General features: G+C 39.6%; 1 protein-coding gene across 1 annotated transcript; it reads left to right on the top strand.

The window, feature by feature from the left end:
* The first annotated feature begins 744 nt into the window (after positions 1 to 744).
* Positions 745 to 20395, top strand: LOC122073144. Its single transcript, XM_042637677.1, has 2 exons — positions 745 to 1181; positions 19883 to 20395. The coding sequence occupies exons 1-2, from the start codon at positions 816 to 818 to the stop codon at positions 19895 to 19897; spliced, it is 381 nt and encodes a 126-aa protein (XP_042493611.1). The 5' UTR covers positions 745 to 815; the 3' UTR covers positions 19898 to 20395.
* Positions 20396 to 23810: the final 3415 nt, after the last annotated feature.

The following is a 23810-nucleotide window of genomic DNA, read 5'->3' on the forward strand; positions in this document are numbered from 1 at the left end:
AATTTGTTTTCATGTGTTGACAAACAAAAATTGGATATGTGCCTATCAAAGAACTATTATTTCTACTTCAAAATGGATTCAAAAAATAAAGGAAGTCGAAAATCAAGAAGCATTGTTATAGATACTATGAAAGAATGAAATGCGGACAAAAGAAGAATCATAGATGTTGAGGAAGATGAAGACAAAAAAGGAAAAAAAAATAAAAATAGAAAAAGATTAAGCAATACCATTTGATCTTTATCCCAAAACAATTATTATTTGTTGTAGCAAATATTCATGGGCTTCTTTAAATAATTTTAAATTTTAAACTTATGTTACAAATGTAGGAGATTTAGATACTCTAATTCAAATAATCTCTCTTTTATTTCTATAAATTTAAGTTATTGCATTCTCTCTTTATTTCTAAAAATTTAAATGGACAATCTCTCTCTCTCTCTCTCTCTCTCAACATAAGAGAACAAATGAAACTTTGAATTAATATTACTCATTTTTGTTCCTACGTGCATTTGCACATGTATTTCTTACTCGTATATATATATATATATATATATATATGTACACAATGTGCAATTAGGAACCAAAATCACCGGTGAGGATGTAAATCTGATCTGGGAATTTATCGTACCAGTGATTCGGGAAAATAGGATGAGTGGATGCTTGGCTTATTTTATGAAGTCTTTTCTATATTCATGCTTGATTCCCGGCAGTAACATGAAATGATATGTACGAAGACTTGTGGAGAGAGCGTTACCATTGAGGGTGCAGAGTCAAGAAATATTGGAAGAGTTTGAAAAAGGGTTTTGGCGATTTTGGGAATGGCATCACCTGTGGGGTCTCCCCCTGTGGAGGCCCCACCTTCATCATCCATGGGTTCCAGGAAATCGTATGCTGCCATGCTGAACAAATCCTTGTATTTGCCTATGATTCAAGTGGAAGAAAAGGTGATCGGAATGATACTCGAAGGTGAACCTGCTGTGTACTTCTCTCCTCAAGAGCTATCTAAATCTGAGGAGCCCTTTAGTTTATCCCTGTTTGCTAAATGCTCATACGGCAGACCGCCCATCCATGAAGTGAAGGAGATTCTGAAAAAAATGTTCTCAATCACCATGGATTTTGTGATAAGTTCGCTTGACAGAAGGCACCTCCTTCTCCGGTTCACTGTTGAGGAAGACTTCATTAAGGTATGGCTGAAAGAATTCTGTTTTATTAAAGGCTATATGTTTCGATTTTTTAAGTGGAGTCGAAATTTTGTTGTCAGCCAAGAACCTATAGTTGTGCCTGTGTGGATTTCGTTACCATCTCTCCCTGTCAACATTTTTAATAAAGATTTCTTAAAATCTATTGTTAAACCGGTTGGGAAGTATTTGATTGCTGATATTAATACTTTAAGATGTACAAGGACTGATGTTGCAAGAGTTTGTGTGGAGTTTGATTTAACCTCTATCCCTCTAGAACGTGTCTGGATCGGATCATCTCCTCGTGATGGTTTTTTTTCGAAAGTTGATCATGGACCAGCGACCTGCTTACTGTTCTAACTGTAGGAAGGTCGGTCATGGTGATGAAACCTGCAAGAAGGCAAGAATTCCTGCTAAGGAAACTACTGATATCATGACGGATTCTATGGGTGCTTAAAATCAGCAAGTAGAGGTATTAGTGGCAATCAATTATGGAAACCTACAGGACGAATCTTTAATGGTTCTAATAGTGAGGAGAACTTAGCTGGTATTGCTACTAATAATGGCAAGGATGAAACTAATGGAAATATGGTTATTAACATGGAAAGTCCAACTGCTATTGTTGATGACACGGATTCGAGGAATGTAGTGAGATCCCTAGATGAACATCAATCTCATATGTTAAATCGGGAGGGGGTTGAAAACTCTAATGAAGGTGTGGGCCCTGATGGAAATTATGAAGTTTCCAACGTGATTGAATCAAACCAAAGTGTGGATGAATTGATTTCTAGTGCAATCCAAAAGCAAAATTCTAATAAAGACAAAACGGTATCGGTTGACTATGCTATTTATACAAACAAGGATAATGGTGTTAGTGTTACAAGAAGGAATCGATCCAGGGGAGGAGAAGAATATGATGGTCCACAACGTGATTCTGAAAATCTCTCTTTAGTGACTGCTATGCTTAAGGATTATGAACTAGAGCTTCAACAGAAATTCTTAAAAATTATGAGAAGGGCTATAGAGGAAAATTTATTCCCTTTGGGTAAGTCGGATGATGAAATTTTGAATATGTTGGCCACAAAATCTAAGGAAATGTCTGATGACCATGTGGCGAACAAAGTCCAGATGATGGAATTGGCTCTGCAACCTCATTCTCTTGCTGATTTAGATAGTGATGCCAGCAATTCAGGGAGAATGGTTACTGGTTCAGACCCAGTAACCATTCCATTAATTTGTTTATCTATGCATTAGATAATTTGGAACTTTCGTGGAGTTGAAAATTCTAAGTCCATTCGCAGACTCAAGAACATGATAAAAATGTATAAGCTATCCATGGTTATTCTGTTGGAACCTATGCTTAATGAGAAAGACATTGCAGGTATTGCTAAAAAAATTAGCATGCCTGGATTTTCCTGCTCTACTCAAAATTCAAAAATGTCGATTTTTTGGTCAACTACAGTCGAGGTCACAGTTATCCATGCAACTAGTCAGTTGGTTCACACTCTAGTTGCTGACCTTGAGAATCAAAAAAATTTCCTTGCCACATTTGTGTATGCTAAGTGCACTGTGGTTGAGAGTAGGGAATTATGGTTTGATGTTGTTAATTTCTCACAATCAGTTACGATTTGTTGGTTAGTGGGTAGTGATTTTAATGTTGTTTTGTCTAGTGATGAAAGGGCTGGGTGTCGTACCAATAATCAGCAGTCCATGAATGACTTTCAAGCTGCTATTCATGCCACAGGCTTAATTGATCTTGGATACGTAGGCAGCAGGTTCACCTAGTGCAATAATAAGGAACCTCCAAACACTTGTTGGGGAAGATTAGATAGACTTCTTGGGAATCAGCAATGGGTGAATTTGTTCTCAAACTCCACAATTACTCATTTGAATAGGACTTGTTCTGATTATACTGCTCTTTTATTATCGTTTTCTGATAACAATATAGGGGTTCCCAAACCTTTTAAGTTTCAGGAAATGTGGGTCAAGCACAGTAATTTCCTAGAAGTTGTAAGGGTTGAGTGGAATCGGCAGGTCCCAATTGTGATATCCTACTTTCTAAACCTGGTCTAATTATCCGTATTGACTTGGTTTGATCATATAGGGGTTGAATCGGAGAGAACCGACACAGGTACCATATGGAATACGGTAGCAAGGGTGACATTGAACTCGGGTTGGCCTGACATGACTGAGCGGGTACCAAGTGTAATACGTGCACCCAAACCTTACACTTGCACGCACCACGAGGCCATGTACAAAAAGCAAAGGTACGTACTAGTATTTGTGAGTGCCAACGTAATCTAATATTATGTGGGAGTTTATTCTCATTGAAGCCCACCTGAGATATACCCACCTGAGATAGCCCACCTGAGATTTAACCCACCTGAGATAGCTCACCTGAAATTTAGCCCACCTGAGATGTACCCACCTGAGATTTAGCCCACCTGAGATTTAGAAGATATTTTGGGGGGCCCGGGTATGAAAGAGGAGACATTAATTGTCTTTTCCCTCATTGATGTTAGTTGGTCGGTGGGAGAGTGAAGAAGAGAGAGAAAGAAGAAGAAGAAAGAAGAAGGGAAAATCAACCGTAGAGCTTCATCAGAGCTGGGGTCTTGGTATTTTGAGCCCAGATTAATGATCAATTTACCGAAATCTTCGATTTGAGGTAGGTATTGTACACATTCCAAGGATTCTTAGGAAAACCCCTTTCTTAAACCCACTTGGATCTTGCTAATCCTACTTGGATAATCAAATCTAAGGTCTAATGGAAGATGTGTATAATGATTTTGAAGGATTTGGAAGGAGTGTTGGTGAAGACCTAGAGTATTTGGAGGTTCTTGAGCAAAAGAAGTGGAATTTGGGGCTTCATTGGTGTTCTTGAGAAAGAGGTAAGGATCTTCCTTTTTCTTTTGATTTGATCTTAGATTTAAGTTGAGGGTACATGATTAGACCTTAGATAAGTGATTTGAGTTGCCGGATCATCCCCAAACAAGTTCCCTAACCGGAGGAAAGTTGGCAATGAGGAAGACTGGGGGTATTTTTACTCCACCTGTCTTCTGGTTTTAGCCCACCTGAGTTCCCAAAACTCAATTTCTAGACTTTGGTGTAATCGGCGGGCTGAAATCGATGGGCTACATAGCCTACCTGTCTTCTGGTTCTGGCCCACCTGAGTTCCCAGAACTCAGTTTCTAAGCTCTAGTGAAACCGGCAGGCTGACACCGACAAGTGACATAGCCCGCCTATCTTTGACTCTAGCCCACCTGTCTTTTTAGAACTCCCAGAATTGGTCGAAATTTAATGGGTAACCCTCATTTATGATTCTAAATCTGATTTTACTGTTCAAGCATGATGATTTTGACCCCAAAATAGTGAAATGATAAACCATTATGTTTATGATAGGTTACACTCATAATATGCGTACCCACACATCGGATCTTTTTCGTACAGGGAACAAGCACCGTGTACATATACAAGTAAGTGAGGAGTGGACTCTGATTTAAATTCAAAATGTTATGCATCATTTAACATGTGTTAGTCTAGCCATGTCATCATATTAATTGTGTGTAGACTAGACATCACATATGCCATATCACGTATTATATGTGCATTTACATAACATACTATGATTTGCTTTATGATGAATATCCTTTATATCTTGATGTATGTGATGGAAGAATTTCATTGGACATGACGTATATGCTAGATTAGATGCTGTAGTTGACTTGAAAATGAGTGCATGGTGGCTCGTGGTATGGGATGCAGTGCCATTGTGTAATTGTACTATGCTCATGTAGAGGCATGTGGCTAGGATGTGATTTACCCTTGTGCTACAATCCTTCCCAGCAGGGGTTTACGTGTTGGGGGATCATTGGGGGGAAGCATCAGGTTACAGTTGTCGAACTCCTGCAACTATTAGAAGTACGCACGGCTAATCGCTAGGACAGTCAATAACCCAGGTGGTATATTCAGAGGTCCGACCATACTGCTTTTATTTCGGGTGGGGTCACCCATTTACTTTTTTTCATTTAAATTTTTTAGGAGTCGGGTTGCATTTTAAATTTTGGTACCAACGGTGGGCCTTTTTCGATAACCCTATAGGCATATTGCGGGATGGGGATCGCAGCTCGTACTCAGGGCATACCCGCACTATGGTTGTGAGTAGCACATAACCTATGACCTAGTAATATTGTTAGGCTAATAGGGTTAAAATGAATTGCATATAGGCGCATTTGTGTTGTGATTGTTTGTGTGGTTTTCCTTCTGTGGTGTTCCTTTTCACGTACTGGGCTAGTGAGCTCATCCCACGTGCACAACCCTTCTTTGGTGATTTTACAGATTACCTGCCTGGAGATCAGGAGCCGAGCCCCATTGTGGAGTTTCCCTCTGAGGAGTGGTGGGTCCCTGATGAGTTCGAGCATGATGCCGATTGCACATGCGAGGACTATGCTATATGGCAGTAGTGACTTCTGAATGACTTTTTTTTATTCTTTTTGATGTACTCCCTTTTGATTACTTGATGCTTAAATTGTTATATTTATGCGTATATATCATGCCTTCGGACCCAAATGTATATAAATTTTATGATTCAATTTGGGTATCAAGTATTTGAGAAAAAATTACAGGTATTATTATGATCAGGTCTTCCTTTGAAAATACAGATTTTATCTTAGTTTAGTAGATGTATGTTGTATTACAGTTACTGATTGTTGATCCTGGCAGGTTTGTGAGTTAACCGAAGTTAACTCGGTCATCGACTCGGTTTTGTTCCAGCGGGTGTGATAAGGGTGGTATCAGAGCGTGATGCTCTTCCTGCCTACAACATACTGCATAAACCCCGTAGAAACTATAATAGGTCTGGGGTGGGTGAAGGTAAAAACCTTATAAAAAGTTAAAAAGCCTTAATTAAATGTAAAAAAAAAAAAAAATTACAACCTTTGCATTCATGGCATGCATGCATTGATAGTATGAATCCTGGTTAACTAGTTTTGAAATTGTCATAATTAAATGTACTTGTGAGCAAAAATTTTAACAAAATTTTGGCAGCATAACGGCGTAAAATGAGAAAACCAAAAATTTTCAAATATAAAACCTGATAGACAACAAGAATAATAAGATAATAACATATGGTGGCCATGTCAACGACCATCAAACTACGTAGTTTAATACAATTAAACCATTCAAAAAAAGAAAAAAAATTACAATTTCTATCAAAGTTACAATTCAAATTCTAAATACACAAGTAGAAATGACAGGTACAAGGTCAGAAGAGGATAGGCCATCAGCCCAAAACACTAGTCAGAGTCGTCGCTAGAGACATCGAAAGGCTCTCCTAAGTGAACCCTAGAGTCAATGCCATGGCACGTGTCCCAATGAGTGAAACGATCATGGAGGCAAACCACTCTCCTCTGTATGCGTCAGACATTCGTAGAGATCACCCTAGAAGAGTGGTACATATCCCAAGTGAGTTGCTGAAACCTGGACTCCATCTCTCCAAACTGCCTCCACATCTGGAGCTCTCTACTGGTGTTATCCTCCACTCTCCGGAGAAGCTCCTACTCCCTGGCTGCACTCTCTCCGAGATGACCTCTGTGCCCAGCTTGACCCTCTCTCAAGGACCTCAACTCTGATAGGATATCCTATAGGATGGGTGCCTCTCCAGTAGGTGGTGGAGCTGTGGGCTGTGTGCCAAAAGCACTGGGAATGTCTGGGCCACTAGCTTTGGCTGATCTGGAACCGCCAATTCCTTGGAAAGCTGGATCTGCTACCCTAGTATCCAATGGCACCTCCTCCAAAACCTCCTCCTCTCTGATCTCCTCATGATCAGGTACCCCCTGGAAACCCTCCTCCTGTTATGGGAAATGACTCCCATCATCTCTAGTATGCTCATCCTCATCTATGGGCACACCCTCCACCTGCTCTACATCCTCCTCCTCCTGCTCCTCAACTTCCTGTGGCTCTACCTTCAAGGCACACAGGTTCATCTGCCTCAAGTTCTTTACAGAGAACTTATCCCTTGGGACTGCTCCTCCTCCTCAGAAAGCTCGACTGCGAAATGCTCAAAGACTCGAGTAAGAGCTCTGCCATAGGGTAGGCTAGCATCCTCAGGATGCAAGGCATGGTGATGCATAGACCTCAGAATGAAGTAGGGGAGGCATAGTCTAGGTACATTGCCCTCAATGGCAGATAGCAGGCAAGCAGCTAGGTAGGTGGGCATGAAACCTACCTAATTCCGATGACCACTCCTAGGAGCTAGGTTGAACTGCACTAACCAAGCAAATACCCTACCCTCAGGGGAAAAGTCCAATTCGGATGCACGCCTTGCTTGTGAACCACTAATCACCTCATAGATGTGCTCCTGCATATCCCGGTTCATCAGTGGGCCTATGCCTCTGGTCCTGGGAGGACTGTAGTAGGGAATACCCTCTAAAGAGATCCCTAAAATCTCCGCCAACTGGTCCGCAGTAAGGATGATCTCTACACCCTTCACCATACTGATTTTGGCGAACTCCCCCTCCTCCTCTGTGGCCTCCAAGTTGCAGTAGAACCTCCTCACCAAACCCTTGTAGCATGGCCAGTCAATGTTGGGGATAGACTCCCAACCAAGGGCAAAAAACCTCTTTAAGAGGTGAATGCCAGAAAAGTGCTCCACAATCACCTATTTTTCCAACATCATAGGTAGTGAGCGGAAAGTACTCCACAATGATGCAGCTCTCGCACTGTGGAAGACCATCTCATCATAGTCGGATGGATCCTCCAATTCCCTAGATGGAGATGGGGTTGAAGAACTAGCCCCACCTCTCTCTTCTTAGCCTTGGAAGTTTTTCTCTTCCTTGATGGCTCTACGGATTTCTTGCCTCTTCTTGGTAGCATCCTAAAATTGCAAAGAAGAGAGATAAGCACATGATTTAAAATAAGAAGTCAAAGTATAAGGAGTATCAAGTCGAGACAGATAGTAGATATAGAATCAAAGAGATGAATATAATGAGCTATAATAGCATATGGCAGAAAAGTTTTAGGAAATATGATTTAAGCTAGTTTATCTCAAATCATCAAACCTGGATACCTAAACCGGCTAAGTGAAAATACATAGATAAGAAGGATTAAGGTGATGGAAATCACTAAGTAAACACAAGTGGTGCAAAGTGAAGAATGAGATAATGCATGCGTGAATGAGGTATACAATGATCCCAAATGAGATGTAGTCTTAATGCATAAATAGTCCAAGAATGTATACAATGAATAGATCCTTTCAAGAGAACACGAGATACCATACTAGATTAAACAAGAGATAGCATATCCCTATTTGGGTTTGGAATAAGAAATTGAAGGATTTCAAACAAGTATACCGATCAAGTAGAAAATTTCAAATTTGGGAATCTAGCCAAATAGAAGGTGTACATTTCAAAGGAAACAACTAATGATGATTCTAATATACTTGAGGATTTATGATTCAAATGTAAACAAGGAATTCAAGATTTGGCTAGGGATAAATTTTCCTAATGTTGTTGCCCTCTCTGTTTGTGCAAGTTATATAAGGATTTTAGGACAATCATGCCATCCAAATTTGGGGAAAATTGCAAAGGAACAATTAGCGAACACAAGAGAAGCCTAACATTGCAATGGAAACAAGGAAATTCATAAGGTGGATGCTAGAATGACATAGATAAGAGAAATGCAGAATAAAATCCCCAAAATCGTTGTTTAGGGAATAAAATGGGGAAAATTTCTCCAATGTTTCCATTTTATGGATCAAACTACTTGGAAACCAAAATCTAGGCTCTACATTAGCATATGAATCATTTTCCATGGAGAAAATCAAAGGAAAAACCAAAGCCCCAACCACATTGGAGATTTTTCCATTCAAAACAGAGAAAACCAAGAAATTTTAAGAAATGAAGGGTTTATGATCTTACCTTGAAGATGGGGTAATAGAGAAGGCAAACTCAAATGGATCATTGCGTCGATTCGGTGCGTCGAGTCATAAGGAATCGCCCAAGGATCATCCAAAATCACCTTAGTTCGAATGGAAGGTATAAAAGAGGAAATGGGTGGAAAACTGGGTTTAAAACCCCTTTAAATCGTAGTCTCGGATAACTCTGGCGAGCTGAAATCGACGAGGTTCAACCAGCCTACCCGTTGGTCTTTAGCCTGTCGGTTTTGGCAGTAAGGGCCCGATTCCACCGGTGGGTCCTACAGGGCTGGTGGGTTTAAAGGTCATTTTTGAAAAACTATGAGTTTATATGGGAGATTTGGGCCGACACGTATAATGAAATACAAATTTGGAGTTTGAATTATTATGTACACGTTTCTTCGATTGTTTTGGGATGGAAGTGCACAAAGTTGCAAGCTAAGCTTTGAACAATTGTGTAATGAGTTGTAATACTAATGTATACAAATTTTTTATGCAAATCAGGTACACTGGCGATGGTACGCACTAGATCCGAGGGTGTTGCTCGAGGTGCACCTCGAGGTACTCGTCTCGTTGGTAGGCCACCAATCAATAGAAGGCCTCAACCTATGGGGCAAGCGTCTAACCCATAACCTCAAGAGACAATTGATCAGAATGTGGCTCATGAGGATCCACCTATGGCTACACTTCCTGATCCTCCACCAGTACTTACCCTTGGTGATGTTGAGAGCTTGATTTAATAATCGAATCAAAATCTCCATCAGCAGATTCTCCAACAACAGCAGGCATTTATGACTACTATACAACAGCAGTGGTATGTTGCACTATCAAGTCATCCTCCTCAGGTAAATATTCCATAAGGTCCAACTGGAGGGCCTAGTGTTGGGGCACAGGTTGGAGGTACACCACCTGGCATCAACCCTCAAAACCAAGTTGGAGGTACACCACCCATACTACCTCAGAGTACACCTCCATATATGATGCCACCTCCTTACCCATACCATCTGGTATATGCACCATATTTTCATCCAGTGGGCCATAGCACATGAGTGGTGAAGGCATTCAACAGGAACCTACTACCTACATTCACTAAGGTGGGTAGTGACGCTTTGGAACCAGATCGATGGATCCAAGAGATTGAGAAGATATTCGAAGTGATTGAGTGCACTGATGCTCAAAATATTATTTGTGTGGAGTTACAGTTTAAGAATGTGGCCAACTCCTGGTGGCAAGCCTCAAAAGCTACATTGTTTGCTATACACCCGAAACCCACATGGGAACAATTCAAGGAGCTGTTCTTAACAAACTACTACCCTTGTAGTTTTAGAGACCGCAAGGAAGCGGAGTTCTCAGCCTTGACTCAAGGAAGCAAGTTTGACCTTGAGTATTAGCAACAGTTTGAGGCCCTATTCTACTTTGCACCCCCTCACATGAAATCAACTGAAGAAAATGGCAAGAAATTTCTAAAAGGATTGAAGGTATCCATTGGCACGATACTTGAGGCATTAGATCTCACCGACTATGCCTTGATTGTACAGAAAGCCAAAACCATGGAAGATAAGATGAAAAGTAAATCATCCCTTACACCTGGAGTATAGAAGATAGTGAACCCTTATACAGATTCGGGTGGCCCGAGTAAGAATTTTCGTGGATCATACGGATTTGGTCCTTCATACAGGCAGCCCTACAGGCCATCGGGTTATCCTTCTCGACCCGCTAGTGGGTCGGGTACTACATCTTTTTGCCCGAATACCTGTAAGATACCCATAGCTACTAGGCCACCGCACCCTCCTCTTGCTACAAGTCAAGCTTAGAGAGCTTCTGCTTCGGTTCAAGCTTTACAGAACCGTTGTTTTAATTGTCATGCATATGGGCATTTTGCTAAAAATTGTCGAGCCCAACTGGCCCTACCAACCAATTAGCCTTCTGGATACAAACCTGCTTTGACTCAAGGGAGTCAAGCACAAGGAAGGATGTATGCTTTGTCAGCTGAGGAAGTTAAAGGTAGCACAGAAGTGGTCGCAGGTACGATTTAATTTGAGAACTACCTTCGGGTAAATATTGATGACATGCTATACTTATGTGCATTACTGTATTAGGTGTCCTGCCTGTATCAGGTATACCAGCATATGTCTTGCTTGATTCAGGGGCTTCACATTCATTTGCATCAAAGAGATTTGCTGAGAAACTTGACATGACACCCAAGATGCTAGAGCATAAGATGATAGTTAGTACACCTACAGGCAAAATTTCACAGTTGAAGGAAGTATATGGGTCATGCACCGTTGAGATTAGTGGAAAGCAATTAGATGCCCAACTCATCAAGTTCAACATGCAAAACTTTGAGGTTACACTAGGCATGGATTGGTTATCAACACATCGAACAAGTGTGATGTGTGCTGAGAAGCAAATCAAGGTGATCGATAATGAAGGGAAGGAACTGATATATCATGCAGATATGACAAAGCGGGCTAAGAAGGTCCTCATTTTCGCTCTACAAGAAGTGAAGATGTTGAAAAATGGGTTTCAGGGGTACCTAGCATCGGTGATTGATTTAGATGCAAGGGTCACACCTCTAGAGGAAGTAGAGGTAGTTAAAGAATTCCTATACATCTTTCCAAATGATCTGACTCAACTACCACCTGACAAGGAGTTGGAATTTGCTATAGATTTGATTCCTGGAGCTGCCCCGATGTCAAAGGCTCCATACAGAATGGCACCAGTAGAATTGAAAGAATTGCAAGTACAGTTGTAAGATCTACTGAAGAAGGGATTCATACGCCCAAGTGTATCACTTTGGGGTGCTCCAATGTTATTTGTTAAGAAGAAAGATGGAAGCTTGTGTATGTGCATTGATTACCGAGAGTTGAACAAGTTAACTATCAAGAACCTGTATCCATTGCCACGCATTGATGATCTATTTGATCAACTACAAGTGCTAAGGTATTTTCAAAGATTGACCTCAGATTCGGGTATTATCAACTCAAGATAAAGAATAGTGATATACCAAAGATAGCCTTTAGAACTCAGTACGGTCATTATGAGTTCTTAGTGTTATCTTTTGGGTTGACTAATGCACCAGCAGCTTTCATGGATTTGATGAATTAAGTGTTTCACAATGTTCTTGATAAGTGGGTCATTGTTTTCATTGATGATATCTTGATCCACTCGAAGTCAAAAGAAGATCATGCAAAATACTTGAGGATGGTACTACAGAGACTGAGAGAGCAACAGTTGTATACGAAATTCAATAAGTATGAATTTTGGCTCAAATAGGTTGGATTTCTAGGACATATAGTATCTAAAAATAGAATCGAAGTGGATCTAGATAAGGTGATAGCCGTAGTAGACTGGGAAGTATCCAAGAGTGTAACAGAAATTAGAAGTTACTTGGGTTTGGTGGGTTACTATAGACGCTTCATCGAGAACTTTTCTCGGATTTCAGCACCAATGACCAAGCCGACTAGGAAGGGTATAAAGTTTGATTAGTCAAAGGAGTGTGAAGAAAGTTTTCAAGAGTTGAAGAAGTGGCTAGTGTCAGCACCAATGTTGACTATTCCTAAAGGCACAGGTGGAATAACAGTTTATACCGAGGCTTCCAAAGTTGGATTGGGCTGTGTACTTATGCAACACGGCAAGGTGGTAGCATATGCATCCAGATAATTAAAGGACTATGAAAAGAACTACCCTACTCATGACTTGGAGCTAGCAACGGTCATTTTTGCCTTAAAGATTTGGTATCACTACTTGTATGGTGAAAAATGTGAAATATACAATGACCACAAAAGTCTTAAGTACTTTTTCACCCAAAAAAACTTGAATTTGAGACAAATAAGATGTCTTGATCTTATGAAAGAATATGATTGTGATATTTAGTATCACCCAGGGAAGGCCAATGTAGTGGCAGATGCGTTAAATCGGAAAGCTCAAACTATGTCACTTTCCTATCTAGTTGTCAGTCTAGAGCTCGTACAAGAGGCGATGTTAATGGACGAAATCCTCTTGTATGAGGGAGCGACCTTGGAACTAGAGCACCAGGCAGATGATGTTCAACAGTTGACCATGTTCTTGGCAGCTCTATAGGTACACTCATCCATCAGGGAAGAAATAATAATGAAACAGCCTTTAGATCCTGAGTTGCAGTGGATCAGAGAGAAGATTCAAGAGCAAAATATGAATGACCCTTGCTTTATATTAGCCAGTGATGGGGCACTATTGTTTCGGGGTAGATTGTGTGTACCCTGCGACGAAGTAATACAAGACAAAATAGTAAAGGAAGCACACAGTTTTGAGTACTCTCTTCACCTTGGAAGTACCAAGATGTACAAAGACCTAAAGTAATACTACTGGTGGCCAGCAATGAAGTCCAACATAGCTTTGTATGTGTCGACTTGTCTTGCATGTCAAAAAGTCAAAGCTGAACGGCACCGACCTTTTGGCACTCTTCAACCACTCCCAGTACCTGAATGGAAGTGGAATAACATTACAATGGACTTCATCACCAGACTACCACGTACACCCAAGGGAATGGATGCAATTTGGGTCAGCTCACTTTATTCCGATTAGGACCACTTACACCATGGATAAGCTAGCACAGCTTTACATGGATAATGTTGTACACTTATACAGTGTACCAGTGAGCATTGTATCAGACAGAGACCCGAGGTTTACTTCCAGATTCTGGAAAAGCTTCCAGCAAGCCTTGGGATCACAATTGAATCTGAGAATGGCCTTCCATCCATAGACAGACGGACAGTCCGAGAAGACAACACAGATATTAGAAGACATGCTCCGAGCCTATGTCATGGAAATGAGTGGCAGTTGGGAGGAATATATACCTCTTATAGAGTTTTCTTACAACAACAGCTACCAAACTACGATTGGGATGGCTCCATATGAAGCATTGTATGGTAGAAAGGTCAGAACTCCTCTATAATGGGACGAAGTAGGTGAACGTCAATATCATGACGGATTCTATGGGTGCTTAAAATCAGCAAGAAAAAGGTATTAGTGGCAATCAGTTACGAAAACCTACAGGAAGAATCTTTAATGGTTCTAATAGTGAGGAGAACTTAGGTAGTATTGCTACTAATAATGGCAAGAATGAAACTAATGGAAATATGGTTATTAACATGGAAAGTCCAACTGCTATTGTTGATGACACGGATTCGAGGAATGTAGTGAGATTCCCTAGATGAACATCAATCTCATATGTTAAATCGGGAGGGGGTTGAAAACTCTCATGCAGGTGTGGACCCTGATGGAAATTATGAAGTTTCCAACTTGATTGAATCAAACCCAAGTGTGGGTGAAATGATTTCTAGTGCAATCCAAAAGCAAAATTCTAATAAAGACAAAATGGTATCAGCTGACTATGAGACTTATACAAACAAGGATCATGGTGTTAGTGTTACAAGAAGGAATCGATCCAGGAGAGGAGAAGAATATGATGGTCCACAACGTGATTCTGAAAATCTCTCTTTAGTGACTGCTATGCTTAAGGATTATGAACTAGAGCTTCAACAGAAATTCTTAAAAATTATGAGAAGGGCTACAGAGGAAAATTTATTCACTTTAGGTAAGTCGGATGATGAAATTTTGAATATGTTGGCCACAAAATCTAAGGAAATTTTTGATGACCATGTGACGAACGAAGTCCAGATGATGGAATTGGCTCTGCAACCTCAGTGTCTTACTGATTTGGATAGTGATGCTAACAATTCAATGAGAATAGTTACTAGGTCTATGACCTCGAGTTCATTCCATTAATTTGTTTATCTATGCATTATATAATTTGGAACATTCGTGGAATTTAAAATTCTAAGTCCATTCACAGACTCAAGAACATGATAAAAATGTATAAGCTATCCATGGTTATTCTGTTGGAACCTATGCTTAATGAGAAAGACATTGCAAGTATTGTTAAAAAAATTAGCATGCCTGGATTTTCCTGCTCTACTTAAAATTCAAAATTTTGGAATTTTTGGTCAACTGCAGTCAAGGTCAGATTTATCCATGCAACTAGTCAGTTGGTTTACACTCTAGTTGCAGACCTTGTGAATCAAAAAACTTTCCTTGCCACATTTGTGTATGCTAAGTGCACTTGGTTGAGAGAAGGGAATTATGGTTTGATGTTGTGAATTTCTCACAATCAGTTACGATTCCTTGGTTAGTGGGTGGTGATTTTAATGCTGTTTTTTTCTAGTGATAAAAGGGCTGGGTGTCGTACCAATAATCAACAGTCCATGAATTACTTTCAAGATGCTATTCATGCCACAGGCTTAATTGATCTGGGAAACGTAGGCAGCAGGTTCACCTAATGCAATAATAAGGAACCTACAAACACTTACTGGGGAAGATTAGATAGACTTCTTGGGAATCAGCAATGGGTGAATTTGTTCTCAAACTCTACAATTACTCATTTGAATAGTACTTGTTATGATCATGCTCCTCTTTTATTATTGTTTTTTGATAACAATATAGGGGGTCCCAAACCTTCTAAGTTTTAGGAAATGTGGGTCAGGCACAGTAATTTCTTAGATGTTGTAAGGGTTGAGTGGGATCGGCAGGTCCCAACTGTGATACCCTACTTTCTAGACCCGGTCTAATTACCCATATTGACTTGGTTTGATCATATAGGGCTGAACCAAAGAGAACCGACATAGATACCATATAGAATACGGTAGTAAGGGTGACCTTGAACTTGGGTTGTCCTGACATGACCAAGCGGGTACAAGTGTAATACGTGCACCCAAGCCTTGCACTTGCACGCACTACGAGGCCATGTACAGAAAGCAAAGGTAGGTAGTAGTATTTGTGGGTGCTAATGTAATCTAATATTATGTGGGAGTTTATTCCCATTGAAGCCCACCTGAGATATACTCACTTGAGATTTAGCCCACCTAGGATATACCCACCTAAGATAGACCACCTGAGATTTAGCCCAACTGAGATATACCCACCTGAGATAGCCCACCTGAGATGTACCCACCTAAGATATATCCACATAAGATAGCCCACCTGAGATTTAGAAGATATTTTGGGGGGCCCAGGTATAAAAGAGGAGACATTAACTGTCTTTTCCCTCATTAATGTTAGTTGGTCGGTGGGAGAGTAAAGAAGAGAGAGAAAGAAGAAAAGAAAAGAGGAAAAGGAAGAAGAAGAAGAAAGAAGAAGGGAAAATTGACCGTAGAGCTTCACCGGAGCTGGGTCTTGGTATTTTGAGCCTGGATTAATGATCAACTTGTCGAGATCTTCGATTTCAGGTAGGTATTGTACACATTCTAAGAATTCTTAGGAAAACCCCTTTCTTAAACCCTCTTTTTGATTTTTGGGAAAGAGCCCACTTGGATCTTGCTAATCCTACTTGGATAATTAAATCTAAGGTCTAATGAAAGGTGTGTATAATGATTTTGAAGGATTTGGGAGGAGTGTTGGTGAAGATCTAGAGTATTTGGAGGTTCTTGAGCAAAAGAAGTGGAATTTAAGGTTTCATTGGTGTTTTTGAGAAAGAGGTAAGAATCTTCATTTTTCTTTTGATTTGATCTTAGATCTAGGTTGAGGGTACATGATTGGACTTTAGATAAGTGATTTGAGTCACCGGATCGGCCCCAAACAAGTTCCCTAAGCCAAAGGAAAGTCGGGAATGAGGTTGGAAAAAATTTTGTTTAAAGACTGGGGGTATTTTTATCCCACCTAAGTTCCTAGAACTCAGTTTCTGGACTCTGGTGTAACCGACGGGCTGAAACCGGTGGGTTGAAATCGACGGGCTACATAGCCTACTTGTCTTCTGGTTCTGGCCCACCTAAGTTCCCAGAACTCAGTTTTTGGGCTTTAGTGAAACCGACAGGCTGAAATTGGCTGGCTACTATCTTTGACTCTAGCCCACCTATCTTTCCAGAATTCCCAGAATTTGTCCAAATTTGATGGGTAACCCCCATTTATGATTCTAAACCTGATTTTAGTGTTCGAACATGATGATTTTGACCCAAAATAGTGAAATCATAAACCATTATATTTATAATAGGCTACACTCAAAATACGTGTACCCACACATCGGATCTTTTTTGTACCGGGAACAAGTACCGTGTACATATACAAGTAAGTGGGGAGTGGACTCTGATTTAAGTTTAAAATGTTATGCATCATTTAACATGTGTTAGTCTAGCCATGTCATCATATTAATTGTGTGTTAGACTAGACATCACATATGCCATATCAGCATTGTATGTGCATTTACATAACATGTTATGCTTTGCTTTATGATCAATATCCTTTATGTCTTGATGTATGTGATGAAAGAATTTCATTGGAAATGACATGTATGCTAGATTAGATGCCATAGTCGGCTAGGAAATGAATGCATGGTGACTCGTGTTATGGGACGTGACGCCATTGTGTAATTGTACTATGCTCATGTAGAGGTATGTGGCTAGGATGTGATTTGCCCTTGTGCTATGACCCTTCCCAACAGAGGTTTACGTGTTGGGGGATCATTGGAGGAAAGCATCGGTTTATGGTTATCAAACTCCTACAGCGGTTAGAAGTACGCACGGCTGATCGCTAGGACAGTTGGTAACCCCGGTGGTATATTCAGAGGGCCAATCGTACTGCTTTTATTTTGGGTGAAGTCACCCATTTATTTTTTTTTCATTTAAATTTATCGGGAGTCATTTTGCATTTTCAATTCTAGTACTAACGGTGGGCCTTCTCGCTGGATGGGGTTTGCGACTCATACCCGGGGAATACGCACATTATGATTGTGAGTAGCACATAATCTATGACCTAGTAATGTTGTTAGGCTAATATTGTTAAAATGAATTGCATATAGGCGCATTTATGTTGTGACTGTTTGAGTGGTTATCCTTGTGCGGTCTTCCTTTCCACTTACTGGGATAGTGAGCTCATCCCACGTGCACAACTCGTTTTAGGTTATTTTGCAAGTTACCCACCTGGAGATCAAGAGCCGGGCCCCATTGTGGAGTTTTTCTCTGAAGATTGATGGGTCCTTGATGAGTTCGAGCACCATGCCGATTGCACGAGCGAGAATTGTGTTGTATGGCAGCAGTGACTTCTAAGTGATTCTTTTTTATTCTTTTTGATATACTCCCTTTTGATTCCTTGATGCTTAAATTATTATATTTATGCATATATATCATGCCTTTAAGCCCAAATGTATATCTTTTATGATTTAATTTGGGTATTAAGTATTTGGAAACAATTATAGGTGTTATTATGAACAGGTCTTCCACTAAAAATACGGGTCCTATCTTAGTTTAGTAGATGTATACTGTATTGCAGTTACTGCATTGTTGATCCTGGTAGGTTTTTGAGTTAACCAGAGTTAACTCAGTCACCGGCTCGATTTTATGCGAGTGGGGTGTGACACCAACTACTATTTTTTATAAGATGGCTTTGAAGTTGAAAAGTCTTAAGGGCCATCTTAAAATTTGAAATAAGGAGGTTTTTAGAGATGTGCATCAAAATGTGAAGGTGGCAGATGACAATATTAAGGTGGTTGAAGCTAATTTCGATATGGATGGCTCTACTGCTAATAAGGTAGCTTTGCAAAATGCTCGGGATTGATTACATGTGGTTTTGATCCAAGAAGAAATTTTTTGGCGCCAAAAGTCTAGAATTAAATGGTTGTAGGCAGGTGACATAAATATAGCTTTCTTCCATTCCATTGTCAAAAATAAAAGAAGACACACTGGTATAAATAAAATTATGTCCACTGAGGGGGTTTAGTTATCTGAATCAAATAAAATTCAGGCAGAGGATGTTGCTCATTTCTCATCTATTCTCTCTTCTGAAGGGAGAATGGCGAATATGAATATTATTGATCACATCCCTTCGTTGATAACAGAGGAGGATAACTTTATGCTTATTGGAATTCCATCAATGGAAGAGCTTCATTAGGCTACTTTCTCAATGTCTAAGGACGGTGTGCCAGGTCTAGATGGCTTTTCAAGTGTTTTCTTCCATTATGCCTGGGAAATTATTAAGGAAGATCTCTATGAAGCGGTGAGTGACTTTTTCAATGGAGGTAAGCTTCCTCAAGGTTATACGTCTACTTTTATTACCTTGATTCCCAAGTTTGAATCCCATACTTCATTTGGTGAATTCAGACCTATTAGTTTATGCAATTTTCTTTACAAAATCATTTCAAAGATTTTAACTTGTAGACTTGGTAAACTATTGCCTAAACTAATTTCTGAGGAGCAAGGGGCATTTGTTAAAGGGAGAAGCATTCTTGATAATGTAGCTTTGGTGAATGAATTTGCTCAAGACATTGATAGAAAAGTCAGATAAGATAATATTATTCTCAAACTTGATATGGCGAAGGCTTATGATAGGTTGGAATGGTCATTCTTATTTGCTTGCCTTGAAAAGTTTGGCTTTAGTGGTCAATGGATTAGCCTAGTGAAGGAAACAGTTTGCAATTACTGATTTTCTATTCTATTGAATGGTAGCCTTGTGGGTTATTTCAAGTCATCTAGAGGTGTCAAACAAGGAGACCCTTTAGCCCCAAGTATTTTTATTCTAGCTGAAGAAGTTTTTAGTAGAGGTCTAAGATCTATCTTTATTGAAGGCCATGCTAAGTACTCCCATGTTCCAATGGGTTTTCCGAGTATCTCCCATAGTCTGTATGCTGATGATACCATTATTTTTGCTCAAGCTTTGAAGTCTTCTATGATACAGATTATTGCTTTCATGTCTAGGTATGAGGTTTCTTCAAGCTAATTAGTTAACAAATCAAAGAGCTACTTTTTATGTCTTAGAAAACTCCTGAATGTAGGATCAAGATGGTTGAAGACGCTACAAGTTTTAAAAGAGGCTCATTTCCTTTTACCTATTTGGGTGTTCCTATAATCAAAGGGAGGGCTAGAATTTGTCATTTTAATGCGGTCCTTGAAAAGGTTTCAAATAAGCTTGCAGGTTGGAAAGGAAAGTTGCTCTCAATAGATGGTAAGATTATTCTAATTAAGCATGTTCTTTGCAACGTCCCAATCTATTTATTTTCTACTTCTTTGGTTCCCATTGGTATTTGGAAAAGATTAGAATCCTTAATTTATAATTTCTTATGGGGTGAATCAGAATTTGGAAGGAAACATTATTGGGTTAGTTTCAACACTCTTTGTCTCCCTGTAAGTGAAGGTGGAATAGGAATAAAATCTTTCAGAGAAATGGACACTTGCTTTCGGTTGAAATCTTTATGGAGGATTTGCACTAATACATCTCTTTGGTCTACATTTTTCAAATCAAAGTATTGGAGAGGTGATCATCTATTTATAGCTACTTGTCCTACTAATGGCGCAAAAACTTGGAAAAGCCTTTTTGTCCTTAGAGATATACTTTTTGAAAATTCCAAGTGGTTCGTGGGTGAAGGAAATTAAAATTTATGGCTGGATAAATGGATGGATTATGGTCCTTTGATTGGTTGGTTGAGCAATGTTGAGGGTGTTGATATATCCATGCAAGTTAAGGATGTTGTTGATATTGATGGTTCTTGAAACATAACTTTATTGCAAAAAAAAATATGTTCCCAATGATTTACAAAATTACCTGAAGTCTATGATTATTCCTATTTCATCTGTGAATGATAGACTTATTTGGATGACAACTGTGTCTAGTGATTTCTCTATAAAGTTTACTTGGAAAATTATTAGATCAAGGTCCAAGAAGATTGGTTGGGATAAATCGATATGGGCCTCTTCAGTCCCCATCAAGATATCTTTTTTCAATTGGAAGTTGTTAAAAGGTAGAATTCAGGTTGATAGATCCATTCAAAACTTGGGGGTGAAAATTGCATTCAAGTGCAATTGTTGTGCCAACCATCACATTGAGGACATTCATCATCTCTTCATGAAGGTGTTCTCGCTATAAAGGTTTGGGGTTTCTTCCTCTAATTATTTGGCATCCAATGTGATAATTTTCAAATCTTTTTTCAAAGAGTTTGTTTTCTGCAATATTTATCAGATAGAAAAAGAATCAACTTGGTTTTGTTATTGGGATCCTTTCTAATTTTATTCTCTGGGAAATTTGGAGAGAGAAGAACTACCGTCGTTGCGAAGGAAAATCCAACTCCTCCTTAATGGTTATTAAAAAGGTTACTCTCTGGTTGTCTTCTATTCAAATGCCAAATAACTTCTCTAAAGGTTTAACTGAGCAGGACTTGAAGTTGTTGTGGTATCTGAAAATTCCCATAACAAAGATTAAAATTAAAAGGATAACATTTGTTAAGTGGATGCCAATCAGTGAATTTGTCTTCATTTTAAATGTGGATGGAGCTGCAAAAGGTAATCCAGGACCAGGTAGTGGTGGGGGTTGCCTTAGGGATTGCAAGGGCATCGTCTTTTTTATTTTTGCTCATTTTTATGGAGTATGCTCCAATTATGTGGCTGAGATGAGAGTGGTAATGGATGGTATTCGTTACTGTATTTCTTTAGGTATCACAAGATTTGCCATTATCTCAGACGCAAAAGATATTGTGCAATCTATTTCTGATGGTAAAAATTCTCATTGGAATTCTTGGTATTAGTAGAACTCTCTATCTAAGCTTTTACAATCAGACTCTGTTTCTATTTGGCACTCAGTGAGGGAAACTAATAAGGAGGCTGATGCTTGTGCTAATTTTGCTGTTAGTAGTCGTTCAAACTCATGTTTCACAAAGTATAATTCTTTTTCGAACTCAATCAAGATTTCTATTAGGGATGATAATTCTCGAATTCCTTTTATTATATCAAAATAGTTTGTTTTTTTATGGCTGATTATAAAGCCATCCTTCCTCTGTATCTGAGTTGGGTTTTGGTTTTATTTTTTTAATTAAGTCTTAGGATGTTGGGTTCGGGTAAGGCGGTAATGTCCCCCCCCCCATTGTATTTCTTCATTTATCTTCTATCAATAAAAATTTTGGGCCCAGCCAGGGGAACCCAGATAAGTTCTTGGTTAAAAAAAAAAAAAAAAGGACTCCCATGCAAAATGTTTGTGTATATTATATCTATGACTGTGACATTGGAAGCAGAAAATGTAAGACAGGTAAGACGGGACATGAGTGAGTGCCCGACAATTATTTTGTAATATTGTGTGTATGGTTGATGATTATTGAGCATCATATAGAAAGTTTGTGGCTAGGATTTGTCACTACCCTAGTGCTACAACCCCTTGTTAGTAGGTGGTGAGGTACTGACTAATCCCAACTCGTGGTTGCTTGATTAGTAGTACACTTGCGGGGTATGATGTACTATACCTAGAGACGGATAGCAGCAAGGTACGATGCATTGTACACTTGACTGTCGGGGTTATTAATCTAGGGCTTAGCCGAGGGACCGAGGTTCTTTTTTATACTAGCTGACTCATGCCTACAACTAGCTTGTATCCTTGGAGTCCTATATATTGGGAAAGGGGATACTAGCTACGTTGTGTAGCACTATACCACTTCTACAGACTTAGTAATGGACTAAGAAGTAATGTAATCTAAATGAACTTATGAGCATGCATGCATTGCTTCATTTGTACTGTGTTTGCTTGCCTACCCCACCCCCTCATTGAGCATGTCGTGCACACCCCATTTTATTCACTCTCTATAGATGAGATCGGTGTTTTTCCTACTACCGACATTGATCCTGTGGGAATGGCCACGGACCTTTTAGCCAGTGTCCCAAAGACTAAGCCAAAGCATGTACCCGATTGTGGTTGTGACGACTGTGTTTTTGGAAGCTAGATCTACTAAGTGATACTGTTGACAATACAGGAACCCTTTTGTGTAAATATTCCGTTGTAATTGAGAATACTCTGATGTAATATATTGTACTATTGTTTTGAAATACATGTAAAAATTACAGGAGATGGATTCTGAATATCATGTAATTGTAAATTATAACTCTATCATGTAGTAAGCACTAGTGTGTATATATATGATGGACTGTATATATACATGAATGTAGTGTTTGTGGTGTTGTGGTTTTGTTTCTCTCGCTTGTGATCCTAGGGAATCAGGCTGACTGGATACGGTAAGATGTCCAGTGCCACATACCTTTTCTAGAGAAAGCATGGTGTAACAGTAGGCTAATGGTGGTTGGAGGGGGTGTATGTTGCGGGGATGGTGGTGGTCGAGGTGTTTCTGGTTCGAGAGTCCTTATAGAACCGTGATGGATTAGGTCGGAGGCGTCGTTGTCAATCTCGGCTTCTTTGTCTTAGGGAATTTTGTTCTATTCCTAATGAATATTTCTGAGAGCTTGTTGGGTTTCAAATTTGTTTTCATAATTTTTTCTGGGTTGTTTGTGTCTTTGGGGATCTCTTTCTCTCTCTCCGACGTGTCACACCCTCAACAAAAGTATCTGTTAGTTCTTCCTTTCGATCTCTGTTCCTAATTCTTGAGAGATGGTTTCGGTTTGGGGGGTTGGATTGTGGGTTGCAAGAGGCAATGATGATCAAGGACCTCTCCCTAGCCGTAGTCACTGAGAGAGACAATATAGGTAGAGTGGGCAACGGTGGCAATTGTGTAGTTCTTGGATAAGGGTGTATGTGTGCACTATGCATAAGAATGGAAAAGGGGAGAAGGGTTTTACTCCTGTCAAACCCACGATGAAGGTGATGGGTATTGAGGGATAAGTGTAAAATAGGATTGGGTAAGTGTAAAATAGGATGGGGTTATGTGTTTTGGCCAAAAGGAAGAAAACATCATTTCAAATCCTTAATTAACAACGAGTGACGGTAAAAGGTCC

Source organism: Macadamia integrifolia, chromosome 3 (genome assembly GCF_013358625.1).
Source record: "Macadamia integrifolia cultivar HAES 741 chromosome 3, SCU_Mint_v3, whole genome shotgun sequence".
Lineage (NCBI taxonomy): Eukaryota > Viridiplantae > Streptophyta > Magnoliopsida > Proteales > Proteaceae > Macadamia > Macadamia integrifolia.

Bases quoted from the DNA above. Each gene is read 5' to 3' on its own strand.
- LOC122073144 (XM_042637677.1), top strand. From the start codon at position 816: ATGGCATCACCTGTGGGGTCTCCCCCTGTGGAGGCCCCACCTTCATCA.